At 47.5% G+C, this 12,135-nt stretch overlaps 1 protein-coding gene across 19 annotated transcripts in view; it reads right to left on the reverse strand.

The window, feature by feature from the left end:
- Nucleotides 1–12,135, reverse strand: part of MINK1 (misshapen like kinase 1) — a 64,508-nt gene that overhangs the window by 14,759 nt on the left and 37,614 nt on the right. For all 19 annotated transcript variants that reach the window (XM_084863187.1, XM_084863186.1, XM_084863195.1 and 16 more), the window contains exons 2-5: nucleotides 5,653–5,718; nucleotides 3,069–3,125; nucleotides 2,873–2,998; nucleotides 824–934 (exon numbers count right to left, since the gene is read on the reverse strand). In XM_084863187.1, the coding sequence (XP_084719313.1) occupies nucleotides 824–934; nucleotides 2,873–2,998; nucleotides 3,069–3,125; nucleotides 5,653–5,718 (360 nt within the window). The remainder of the gene's footprint in view (nucleotides 1–823; nucleotides 935–2,872; nucleotides 2,999–3,068; nucleotides 3,126–5,652; nucleotides 5,719–12,135) is intronic.

The following is a 12,135-nucleotide window of genomic DNA, read 5'->3' on the forward strand; positions in this document are numbered from 1 at the left end:
AGCAGTCCCTCTCCACCATGTGCCCCAAGTACAGGCTGAGATTTCCTGGAGTTCCCTCAGCGTGGTGGCTCCTGGGAATTCCCAGGCGTAGGTTGCAAGTGGAGAAATAGCAGAGCTTGGGAACAGAAGCCCTTGTCTCCAACAGTTTGAGTCCTCAAGGTTAAGACTCTGTCGTTAGCCTCCAACCCCATCAGGCCACCTGCTCCGTTAAAGAGGGCATAGCCCTAGCCAGTTTGGTTCAGTGGCTAGGGTGTCCGCCTGCAGACTGAAGGGTCCCAGGTTCGATTCTGGCCAACGGCACATGCCCGGGTTGTGGGCTTGATACCATCCTCAGTAGGGGGTGTGTAGGAGGCAGCCAATCAATGATTCTCTCTCATTAATGTTTCTATCTCTCTATCCCTCTCCCTTCCTCTCTGAAATCAATAAAAATAAATTAATTAGCCAAAACCGGTTTGGCTCAGTGGATAGAGCATCGGCTTGTGGACTGAAAGGTCCTGGGTTCGATTCCGGTTAAGGGCATGTACCTTGGTTGAGGGCACATCCCCAGTAGGGGGTGTGCAAGAGGCATCTGGTCGATGATTCTCTCTCATCGATGTTTCTAACTCTCTATCCCTCTCTCTTCCTCTCTATAAAAAAATCAATAATATATATATATATATATATATATATATATATATGTATATACATTTAAAATTAATTAATTAATTAATTTTAAAAAGAGGGCATAATTCCATTTCCTCCTCAGAGCAGGGGGTCCATGCCCAGGGAGAAGCTCCAGTGGGGGTGGCCCAGGAGCAGGAGGCAGGGGGGGCCCGGCGCTCACCCGCAGAATCTCCCTGCAGATGTAGGCGATGCAGTCCTCCTTCAGCGCATTCCCTTTTGTATTCTTCACCAGGTCCGTCACGGAGCCAGCACCACAGAACTCCATCACCAGCTGCAGTCCCAGGGAGATGGGAAGGAAAAGTAGCGGTTAGGCAAGGCCCCTCTCCCCTGCCAGCTCCCTGGAGGAGAACCAGAGGCCTTGGGGTCAAAACTGGTATGAGTTGAAGGGTAGGGGCCACATGCCTCTCTCCCAAAGGCCACAGAACTTCCTGAGATTAGGAGAAAAAGGGGAAGGAAATACAGTCAGAAAAGATAGAGAGGGTGGGTTTGGGGACATGGTCTTTGTCCAGAGTAGGAGCCCAAGGAATCCCTGAAATTATAGACAAAATGAGGGATCCAATGTGCTCATCAGATCCTGTCTGGATGGTATCATAACCCCTCCCTGCTCTAGAGCAGGGTCAGCAAACTACGGCCAATGAGCTAAGCATGTTTTTTACATTTTAAAATGGCTGAAAAGAAGAAAAAGAGGATCACATGACATGCAAATTAGTGTCCTAAATAAAGGTCCTGGGGAGACAGTAATGCCCACTCATTTATATATTGTCTATGGTTGCTTTCATGGTCCAATGGCTGAGCTGAGTAGTTTCAGACAATATGATCCACAAAGCCCCAAATATTTACTATCTGGTCCCTCACAGAAACAGTTTGCCAAACTCTCATCCTGAGTCAAGAAAGGAGCTAGAACCAGCAATTCTCCAGGCTGCTAGAGACAACAGTACACAGGGTCTACCAGAGAGCTGAGGGAACCTGGTAGTGTTCTGGGGGAAACTCCACAAGCGGAGGAGAGACTAAAGGGGGGAGATGAGCAGAGCTCCCTGTGCCATCTCTAGGGAAGAACCAGAAACCCAGAGGCAGGTGACAGGCACGTCTGTGGAAATGTTTTCATTGTACTTTTCTAAAAGCCACACCCAACACAGAAAAAGGTTGGAAGATATATGGACATTTGCATATGCAAAAATAATTTATTTATGCTCCACATCTGAGTATAGCATCGTGGGAGGACAATGTCCAACAGGTCCAGAAGGGGGCGCCTGGTCACTAGCACCTAACCGCTAGTCCTCAAGGATCTCTCACTAGGTACAGTTGGCAGGTAAACCTCTCTAACCCATTACTCACTTTCCTTTGTGTGTATGAAATATGAATGTGTGACAGTGTGTGTGTGTGTGTGTGTGTGTGTGTGTGTGTGTGCATGCGCGAGCGCACGCCTTCAAAAAGACTACTGCATAGAAACAGGAACCATGATTCATACTTAATCTATGCAGGGTATGCAAAAAGCGCTAAATAAATAGTCACCTGGCAATTGCTGCAAGGGGAGACCTGGTATAAGCACCAATCCCCTGATGCTCCCATCCCACCTTGCCCAGCCACTGCCATGTTCCCTGCTGCTCTGCCCTTGGGTATGGCTGAGTACCAGAGAGGGTGAGGCTGAGGAATCAGCTGGCATCAGTGCCCAGGTAGGGAGGGTGAATGACCTAGAAGTATTCTGGGCTAGGAGGGAATTTCGGGGAGACCAAAAGAGCAGCAGTTAGTTCTGGTTAGAACAATCACCCAGAGGCTTGTACCCTGCCCGGAGGGGTCCAAGCTCTATCTGTCGCCTACCACAGAGTTTAGTCTGCTACCTTCCTAGTGGCTGTGCCAGTGCAGGAGAACTTGTCAACTAACCTCTCTGTGGTCTTTCCCAGCCCTTGCTAGAATTACATTGCTTGATACTTAGAAGTGCCTGTTGGACACAGGGTAAGGTACTGGTTAGGGAAAGGTGTGTATGGGGGGGGGGGGGAGGGGAGCCCCAGAACCCCTGCCACCAAAATGCCCAGAGAACAAGAGACTGCAAAGTGTGGGTCAGGAGGTCCCTCAGTCCATACACAGGAGAGGCTGTGGGACTGAAGAGAGGGCTGCCCAGGAGACTCTGGGTACTGACGCTGAGTTCCAAACAAGCAGCCTGAGACAGAAAGGGCAAGGAGGGGCAGGGGCAGGCCAGAGGCACTCTCACCCAGAGCTGGTCGTCGTTCCCAGGGGGGCTCTTCTTGATGAAGGCTCCATAGTAGGTGGCAATGTTGCGGTGGTGAGAGTATTTTTTCAACATGTTGATCTCCTGCTTGATCTCTTCTTCCTCATCCTGGGTGAATGGGAGGAGGTGAGCCCCGACTTCAATGCTCCAATACCCTCTGCCCCATTCCACTTCTTACCTCCGTGACATCCATGACCTTGATGGCAGCCAGCTGCCCCGTCTTGACGTGCCGACCCTGTGCACAGCAAGGCAAACATAGAGGGGCCTGGGTCATGCTCCCGGAGGGTGAAGGCATACCTCTTGGCTTTTTCTATCTTAGAATATGCCCCTCATGGTGGCTGGACACCGCAATTTATTGGTTGGTCACAGGACTAACAGTGGGCTACAGAAAAACTACCAAGACTGGATTTCCAAGCTCTGTGCTTGGTAAAAAATGAAGGGTCTGCTCCCTTCATACTCAAGCATCTCTGGCTTGTTCTTCCTCGTTTGAAAGTTGGAGTGGGGAGTCAAGGATACCTTCTCCATTCTCAGATGGAGCTGGAGGGACCTGGGAAAGATGCTGAGGAGGGAGGCCTTTGCCTCTCTTTGCATCTTCTATGCAACACAAGCCCCCTTTGAATAGGAGGCTGTTTCCCAGGATCCCCCCTGGCCTCCCCCTGCCCCCACACACTCCAGGCTTTTTATTTTGTTGACAGGAAAGAATTAAGATAGAGCCGAACTTGCTGGTGTGACTCAGAGGATGAGCACAAACCCAGGAAGCAAGAGGTCACTAATTCGGTTCCGGTCAGGTCAGGGCACATGGCCGGTTTGCAGGCTCCATCCTCAGTAGGGGGAGTGTAGGAGGCAGTTGATCGATGATGTTTCTCCCCCCACCCCCCTTAAATATATTTTATTGATTTTTTACAGAGAGGAAGGGAGAGGGATAAAGAGTTAGAAACATCGATGAGAGCCGAAACCGGTTTGGCTCAGTGGTAGAGCGTCGGTCTGCGGACTGAAAGGTCCCAGGTTTGATTCCGGTCAGGTTCTCTATCTCTCTCCCTTCCTCTCTGTAAAAAATCAATAAAATATATTTAAAAACAAAACAAAACAATTAAAAAAAAGAAAAAAAGAAACATCGATGAGAGAGAAACATCAATCAGCTGCCCCCCTGCACACCCCCTACCGGGGATGTGTCCACAACCAAGGCACATGCCCTTGAGTGGAATACATGGGACCCTTCAGTTCGCAGACCGATGCTCTATCCACTGAGCCAAACTGGTTAGCAATGTTTCGCTTTCATAGATGTTTCTATCTTTCTATCCCTCTCCCTCCCGCCCTCCCTCCCTCCCTCTCTCTCTCTCTCTAAAAAAAAAACAACAAAAACCAAACAAAAAAACATATTTTAATAAAATAGAGCTGAGATTTTTAGGAAACACAGGGAAACACTAACATGTCGATGGACCCACCACCAGAGCTAATGGGAAGAAACTTCTATATATAGGATGGCCCTGCCATTGTCTCTTCCTCCCTCCTCCTAATATTCCTAGCAGGAGCCATCTGGGGTTTGGACAGGAAACCCAAGGCTTCTGGGGAAGAGTAAGGCGAGGGAAAGCAGCCCCTCATGGGGATGAACATGGGCATTGCCAGGCCATGGATTATTTTTATCCTCAGCAGTCATTCAAGACCCCAAGCCCAGAAAAGCAGTGGAACACAGAGCTAGGATTTCCATGGCAACCATTAGGTAAGAAATGGGGAAGTGGGGGGAGGAGGTGCCTGTTTCCCAAAGCTTACATGGAAGAAGGGTAAGAGAAAGGCAGGTGGTCCCAGTGACCCAGGAAACAGGCCCTGGATGCAGAGGAGACTTGTGAAAAGACCCAGCATTGTGTCTGGAGACAAAGAAGCCCGTGTGCATTCTCTGGGGCAGCATCCACCTTGGACATCTCTCTGCTGTGACCACCTCCCCCCATTCAACTGGGACCAGAGATCAGGCCACACGAGAATGCCGAGCTGGCCAGGCCAGAAGGTACAGTCAGTGGCTGAGGAAACACCACTTCTGTGGGAGAGAGGTGGCCTCAAGGGCAGGAGGCCTGAGCTCCAGCTCCCACCCTGCTGCACACCAGCTGTGGGAGCTCAAGAAAGAGTCTGCTCAAGAAAGTCACTCATTGGATCCCACCCACTCCACTCCTGGGTTTTTTTGTTGTCAGGTCAAACCTGCAACTCTGGCCTGAGCTTTACTCTGGACTCCCAAGTGAGCTCTGATACCATTCCCTCCGCCTTCAGCTGTTCCTTTCCCATACCATTCAACTCAAAACCTGTCTCTGCTACACCAATAGTTCTAAACTAGGGCAGAAGCCAGCAAAAACATCCCACTTCTTTTTTTTTCTTTAACACATTTTATTTATTTTTCACAGAGAGGAAAGGAGAATCAGAAACATTGATGAGAGAGAAACATCGGTCAGCTGCCTCCTGCACACCTCCCACTGGGAATGTGCCCGCAACCAAGGCACATGCCCTTAACCAGAAATGGACCTGGGACCCTTCAGTCCCCAGACCGTCGCTCTGTCCACTGAGCCAAACCGATTCGACCATCCCACATTTTACTGCTTCCTTCCCTCATTAATTTCCTCCTCTCTTCTCTTCTCTTCTCTCTCTTTTTCCCATATCCCTGGCCTCTGCAATTTCCCATAACCCTTCCACTTTCCTGACCTGGCATATACTTCTTCCACCCCTCCTGAGAGGACCCCAGGGAAGACAGCCACACTTCTGCACCATTGGAGTCTCACCTTGTACACCTGTCCATAGGTTCCATTGCCAACCACTTCCACCAGCTCAAAGATTCCAGCAGGGTCCTGGAGGGGAGAGGGAGAGAAAGAATAAGGTGTCGGACTTCAGAAAAAGTTTATGTAGCATGGGGGGTGGGGGGAATGTATTCAACCAGGAGAGAAGAGTGAAGACTAGTATATTATGAGAGGCCTGCGGAGGGAACCCTGATGGCCAGCTGCCCCCCTTTCCTCTATGGGTTCCGAGTTCATGTTCTATGGGAAAAGTAAGATGAGAGAAAACAGAAGCCAGAGCCCAGCTAGCTTTTCAAAGACATGCTCCTGATTTCAAACTCAATGACAAACTCTGAGAGTGTGTAGCCTACCTGCAAAACAGGGTGCCTGAGTACCCACCTCTGGGGTTGGTATCAAATTTATTGATTGATTGATTGATTGTTAATCCTCTATCCAAGGATATTTTTCCATTGATTTTTAGAGAGTGGAAGGGAGGGGGACAGAGAAACACATGTAAAAGACACGGCTACTGGTTGCCTCCCACATTTGCAGGACTGGGGATTGAGCCTGCAACCGAGGTACATGCCCTTGACTGGAATGGAACCTAGGACCCTTCAGTCGACGGGCTGACACTCTATCCATCGAGCCAAATTGGCTGGGGTGGGCTGGTGTCAACTTTCAATGAGGCAATGCCCATAAAATGGTTAAGATGATGCCTGGCACGGGTTAAAAGCATGTGTGCAATAACAGTTACTTACAGTTACTAATTTTTTAAAAGCAGGGAATTGGAACTTGAGAGCTACCATCCTTTTGACATCCTGCCCCCACCCCACTTCCCAGGCTCCTGAGACCAAGGGCTTCAGAGCCAATGTTTGTGGCCTCTGAGGGTAGAGAGAGCTCTAGGTAGGGAGGGAGAGCAGGTGACAGTGAGAGGGCCACTGGCAGGGGCAGATGAGAAGGGAGAACTTTCAGTTCCTGCTTTCCTGAGCCAAGCAGTGCCAGGAGGAGAGAGCCCGAAAGGCTCAGACAAAGCCTCTAAAGAGGCTCGTTGCCTGCAGAGCCAAGAGCAGGCAGCCTGGCTGAGCAGCACAGCTGCCGGGAGGCCCGCCCACACCCTCCTGGCAGAAATTCTTTTCTGAAAGAGGGAGAGAGGCTGGGAAGTGGGGCTGCAAGCTGAGAGCCAGCCTGTTCCTGGGCTCTGCAACCTGGGCAGACCCTCTCCCGCCACCTGCAGGACTAAGAGGAGAGGCACCACAAACTGAGGATGTCACTTAGGAAACAAACCCTCCAGGCCGTGCTTGGGCCTCTGTGCTCATAATCCTAGAAGTATATAATCTAAAACTCCTTTCTCCCTGATTTTGAAAACAATATAAGATTTCTAAAAACAAACAAACAAAAAAACAACAACCAAAAACAAACAAACAAAAAACACCAAAGAATCCTTCCCCTTGCATCCACGGAAGCCAGCACATGGAACATAACTTGGGCATGGCTGGGACCAGGGAGACACCAGCCCGAGGTGTTGTTCTTTCTTTTAGAATATCCTTACCCTATACTATCTCCGTCCATTTTCTCAAAGAGGGGAACTGGAGGGTTAAAATGTACTTCCCCTATCAGAGCATGTATTAGCGTGCACTGTTATTGTGTACCGACTTGTCCAGACATTTCCAGATAAAAGGGACTAAGTCTTCCTTGTTTACCACTGTGTCCAGTACCTACCTCGCCCAGAGCCTAGCATATGGAAGCCTGAAAGAACATCCCCAAGCTACTCCAGGGGAAGACTTGACAGAAGTAGAAAACAGCTCCTTCCATGTGCTCTGAACGAGCCTGGGCTGACCAGACCAAGAATTTCGTGGTTCTGTGTTCAGTTATTTAGCTCCAGCTGAAGTTCCTTTAGAAAAGACCTTGAGCAGGTCTAATAAAACAGCAGGCCCCACCGGAAAGAGAGATGTTGTCACTGTGAGATATTATGAGGATTAATGAGAGGCCTGGAGCCTGGAAGAAGGTACCTTGTCTAACTGCAAATCTAGACTTAGAGGAAGGGAGCCCGGTTCCCTAAAAATCTCCCCAAACGAAGGGCTCATCCATTTGGGGGCCTCTAAACTCTGCTGAGAAGTCTTTTTCTGCATCCAACTTAGTTCTCTCCAGATGGCAGAGACAAGAAAAAAGGACTTATGATTTTCTGGATCCTCCTAATCTAAGAGAAAATATGTTGGGCCGATTAGAGTCACAATGGTATACCACCATCACCTCAAATCAGCACAGATTTAATTTTATAATCTTAGCTCCAAATCTGTCTCCTCCTGTGTTTGGGAGGCACTGAGAAATGAAAGAACATCTTTGAGGTCAGACACACTGGGTTCGGAAGATGATTTAATGGTTTCAAGCCCGTGTTCTGACCCACAAGCAAAGATAACCACACCTACTTGAAATGGTTACGCCAGGAACTAGGCTGAGAGCATGAATGTGGCACAGCAGTTGTGTACCGAACATCCTCCACAGAGCGTGCTCCTGGAGACCACTCCTCTCCCCTCGTCAAGAGCAATACCGTTTTCAAAGCAAAATCTCTCCTGGGTGCCATTCTCTACTCTCTCCCTTTTCCTTCTCCACATCACAGCCACCCTATCCTTCCTCCCTTCAGAATGTCCCTGTTTGTCTTTTTCTCTCAATTCCTAGAGCTGCACCCAGCCAGGCCATCCCTCCTCTTTTCCCTCCTGGAGCTCCTGCCTCACTTCTGCTGCGCTGCCAGATTGAACCCTCCTAACATGGTGCTTTTTAAGTCCTCCTCTCCTGCCTAGGACCAGCATGGCTCCCACCGCCTAAGAAGAGCCCAAACACCTCAGCCAGATCGTTACAGTTGCCCGTCACCAATAAATATTTCCTGAGCGCCTGCATCTACCCTGAACCGGGCTAGGCCCTAATCAGGGAAAATCTATAAGGCAACTTTCTCTTCTTTCATTCAGCAATTAAATATTTATTGAGCACTGAGTGATGACTCCTCAATTAGGCACAATGAGGAGCTCAGCGATACATGAGAAACAGGGAAGGTCGCTCCAGGATCCTCTAACTTTACAAGTACCCCAGCACGCACACAGGGCAGTGTATGACTGTTTTGCCATAAGGGCAACTGAAAGCACCAAGGCATTAAGAAACTGCTTGGTAGCCGAAACCGGTTTGGCTCAGTGGTGGAGCGTCGGTCTGCAGACTGAAGGGTCCCGGGTTCGATTCCGGTCAAGGGCATGTGCCTTGGTTGCGGGCACATCCCCGGTAGGGGGTGTACAAGAGGCAGCTGGTCAATGTTTCTCTCTCATCGATGTTTCTAATTCTCTATCTCTCTCCCTTCCTCTCTGTAAAAAATCAATAAAATATATTTTTTTAAAAAGAAAGAAAGAAAGAAACTGCTTGGTAGAGTGGAAAGAGCACTGGGGAGTGAGTTTCTAAGAACTTTAGCATTAGCTGTTTGTCCCTAAGCAGGTATTTAACGGTTTGGCGCCTCATCTCCCACATACAAACTAAGAGGGAGTTGAACTGGGTAAAAAACCTGTCTCATGGCTTAAGGGGACAGAACTAAATTCAGATTGGAAATCTCGGGCAGGCTCCCCAGAGGAGAGTCTACGCTGGGCTTTGGCAGCTGGTTAAGGTTTCAATCGGTGACAGGAATTTAAGACTGGGGAAGGCTGCTTGGCTGGAGTGGCCCAGTTGGTTGAGCGAAGTCCCATGAACCAAAAGGTCACTCGTTCAATTCCTGATGGGAGCACGTACCAAGGTTGCGGGCTCGATCCCCAGTGGGGGCAGGCAGGAGGCAGCCCATCCATGTCTCTCTCTTCCCCCACCCCCTTCCTTTCTCTCTGAAATCAATAAAAACTTATTTTTTAAAAAAAGAAAGGAGTGGGGAAGGCTGAAACATGCTAAGGAACAGTAGTCTGAGTTTGGGTGTTGAGTCTGAGATGTTAGGGGACGCGTAGGAGTAAATGTCTATCAGGCGGTTAGAAACAAAGGTCCGGAGGTAAAGATTTGGAGGACATTCACACGTGTGAGAGTTGGAGACAGGAGACCAGACGTCTAGGGAGCATGCACAAGGAAAAGAGAATAAAAGAGCCAAGGCCAGCCTCTGAGGAATGGCCATGTGCACCACGATGGAGCGCAGAACAGACACCAGAGGAGGAGGCAATCAGGACTGAAGAAAACAGCCATGACTTAGCGCCCAGGAAACCACTGGGAACCTGGGTGGGAACTGCATCGTGAGAGCAGGAAGAGGAGATGCCGTACAAGGCAGTAACGGCTATGGGTGCTGCCTCCTCACTGCAGGATGTTAACTTGGAGAGGAAGGGGAAATTAGATGATGGCTAGAGGAGGCAGAAGGGCCAGGCGAAAGGGTTTCTAAAATAGAGATCTCTCATGCTTGTGGAAGGGAAGAAGCCACAAAGAGAGGAGACTGATGATGCTTGATGAGTTGACTTTTTAATGATATATATGTGTATACCCATGTATATGTGTATTCCATAGCATGTAAACTGCATCTTCCACTGATTTACATAGTGATAAAATACAATAATGCCTATTTCTTATTCACATACCCAATGATTCGGAATGCCCAGAAATGCTTAGCAGTTCAAATATGATTTATGTATTAATCTGGTCTCAAATGTGAGCCCTTCAAATATGCACCTGTCCGTGCCTGGTCACCCTCTTTGATGGTGATCTAATAGAGGTGTCTGCAGAAGGAGGTGCTATGCTACTGGGAAGCCACCAAAACAGTCCTGGCTTGGCCCCTGCAAGTGGACACAGCTCTAACGATGCTGTGGTAGGCCTTCTCCAGCTCTTTATCTTGGTGCTCAAACTCTTTGTTCTCAGCAGTCTAATTTCTTATCCAGCCAGCTGCTGGCAGATGGGAAGGGATGGAAACAAGGGTATGAATAACTAAAGAGAGAAGGGAGAAGGACAGGAAAAGATAAAAAGTGAAGAGATGCTGGTCTGTTGAAGTAAAGAGGAAGGAAGATGAGGGAACTCCATAAATACCAAATGACTCTGACTTTAACGATGTCAGAGGGAAGATCATCTACTAAGTAGAAATGGGGGCCTGAATGAGTTGGCAAAAACATGGGAACAGATGCTACACAGGTGCTTTAAGATAGTATCTCCTAAATTTCATGATATATAGGAATCACCTCCTAGGATCTGCCTCCAGAGATTCTGATTTAGCACCTCAGGTGAGGAGCAGGTATCAGTCTATTTAACAGTTCCCCCTGGGTGATTCTAATGCAAAAGGCAGTGGACCCATTTTGAGCAACACTATTATTTAGGGGGTTACTAATAGGTGAATGGAAGGTGTAGACCGTCCAGAGAGCTGAATGAAGTCAAGCAGGCTGAGCAGTGGTAGGAGATCCATCAGCACTCTGGATGACCAACTACTGCTCTCTCCTAAAATAGCTCTAAAGAATCTCTATCTTTACTCCCCATTTTTTTTTCTATGTTCAAGTATCCAAGCATGCCTAAAAATGACCTCCTATCAGCCAAGCCAAGTCACAAATTGTTGTTTTCCCCCCAGGAAATCTTCCCTAGCTACTCTAGCCCACCACAAGCTATCCCACCCATGAATTTCACCTTCAATTTCACATATTAATTTCATCTCTACCATGAGTTTAAGTTTCTCAAGAATATGACCAAATGGATATATTTTTAAAACATAATCTTAGAATAAGACAAGATTGTTTATTCTTACCACTTCTATTCAATGTTCTGTATGGAAATTAGGCAAGAAAAGGAAATAATAGACATCCAGGTTGAAAATGAAGAAGTAAAAACTATCTCTATGTGCAGATGACATAATCATATATGTAGAAAATTATAAGAAACATTAAAAACCTATTAGAACTAATCAATAATTTCAGCAGGTTGCAGGATACAAGTGTATTTCCACATACTACAATAAACAGTCCAAAAATAAAACTACTAGTAAGAAAGCAGTACAAGTTACAAAAGTATCAAAAGGAATAAATTTAACAAAAAAGTGTTAAAAATGATAAAACATTGTTTTTTTTATATATATATTTTATTGATTTTTTTTTTTTTTTACAGAGAGAAAGAGAGAGGGACAGTTAGAAACATCGATGAGAGAGAATCATTGATCAGCTGCCTCTTGCACCCCCCCCACTGGGGATGTGCCCACAAGCAAGATACATGCCCTTGACAGGAATCAAACCTGGGACCCTTCAGTCTGCAGGCCGACGCTCTATCCACTGAGCCAAACCGGTTTCAGCTGACAAAATATTGTTGAAAAATTAAAGAAGACCTAAGTAAATGGAACAACAATATCCTATGTTTATGGGTCGGAATATTTAATTTTGTTAAGATCTATAGATTCAATGCATTTCTATCAAATCCCATCTGGCTTTAAAAAAAAAAAAAAGTTTTTATTGATTTCAGGGACAGGAAAGGAGAGGGAGAGGAAGATAGAAACATCATGCCGGGACCGGTTTGGCTCAGTGGATA

The sequence above is a fragment of the Pipistrellus hanaki genome (assembly GCF_964339955.1).
Source record: "Pipistrellus hanaki genome assembly, chromosome: 16".
In the NCBI taxonomy this organism is placed as follows: domain Eukaryota; kingdom Metazoa; phylum Chordata; class Mammalia; order Chiroptera; family Vespertilionidae; genus Pipistrellus; species Pipistrellus hanaki.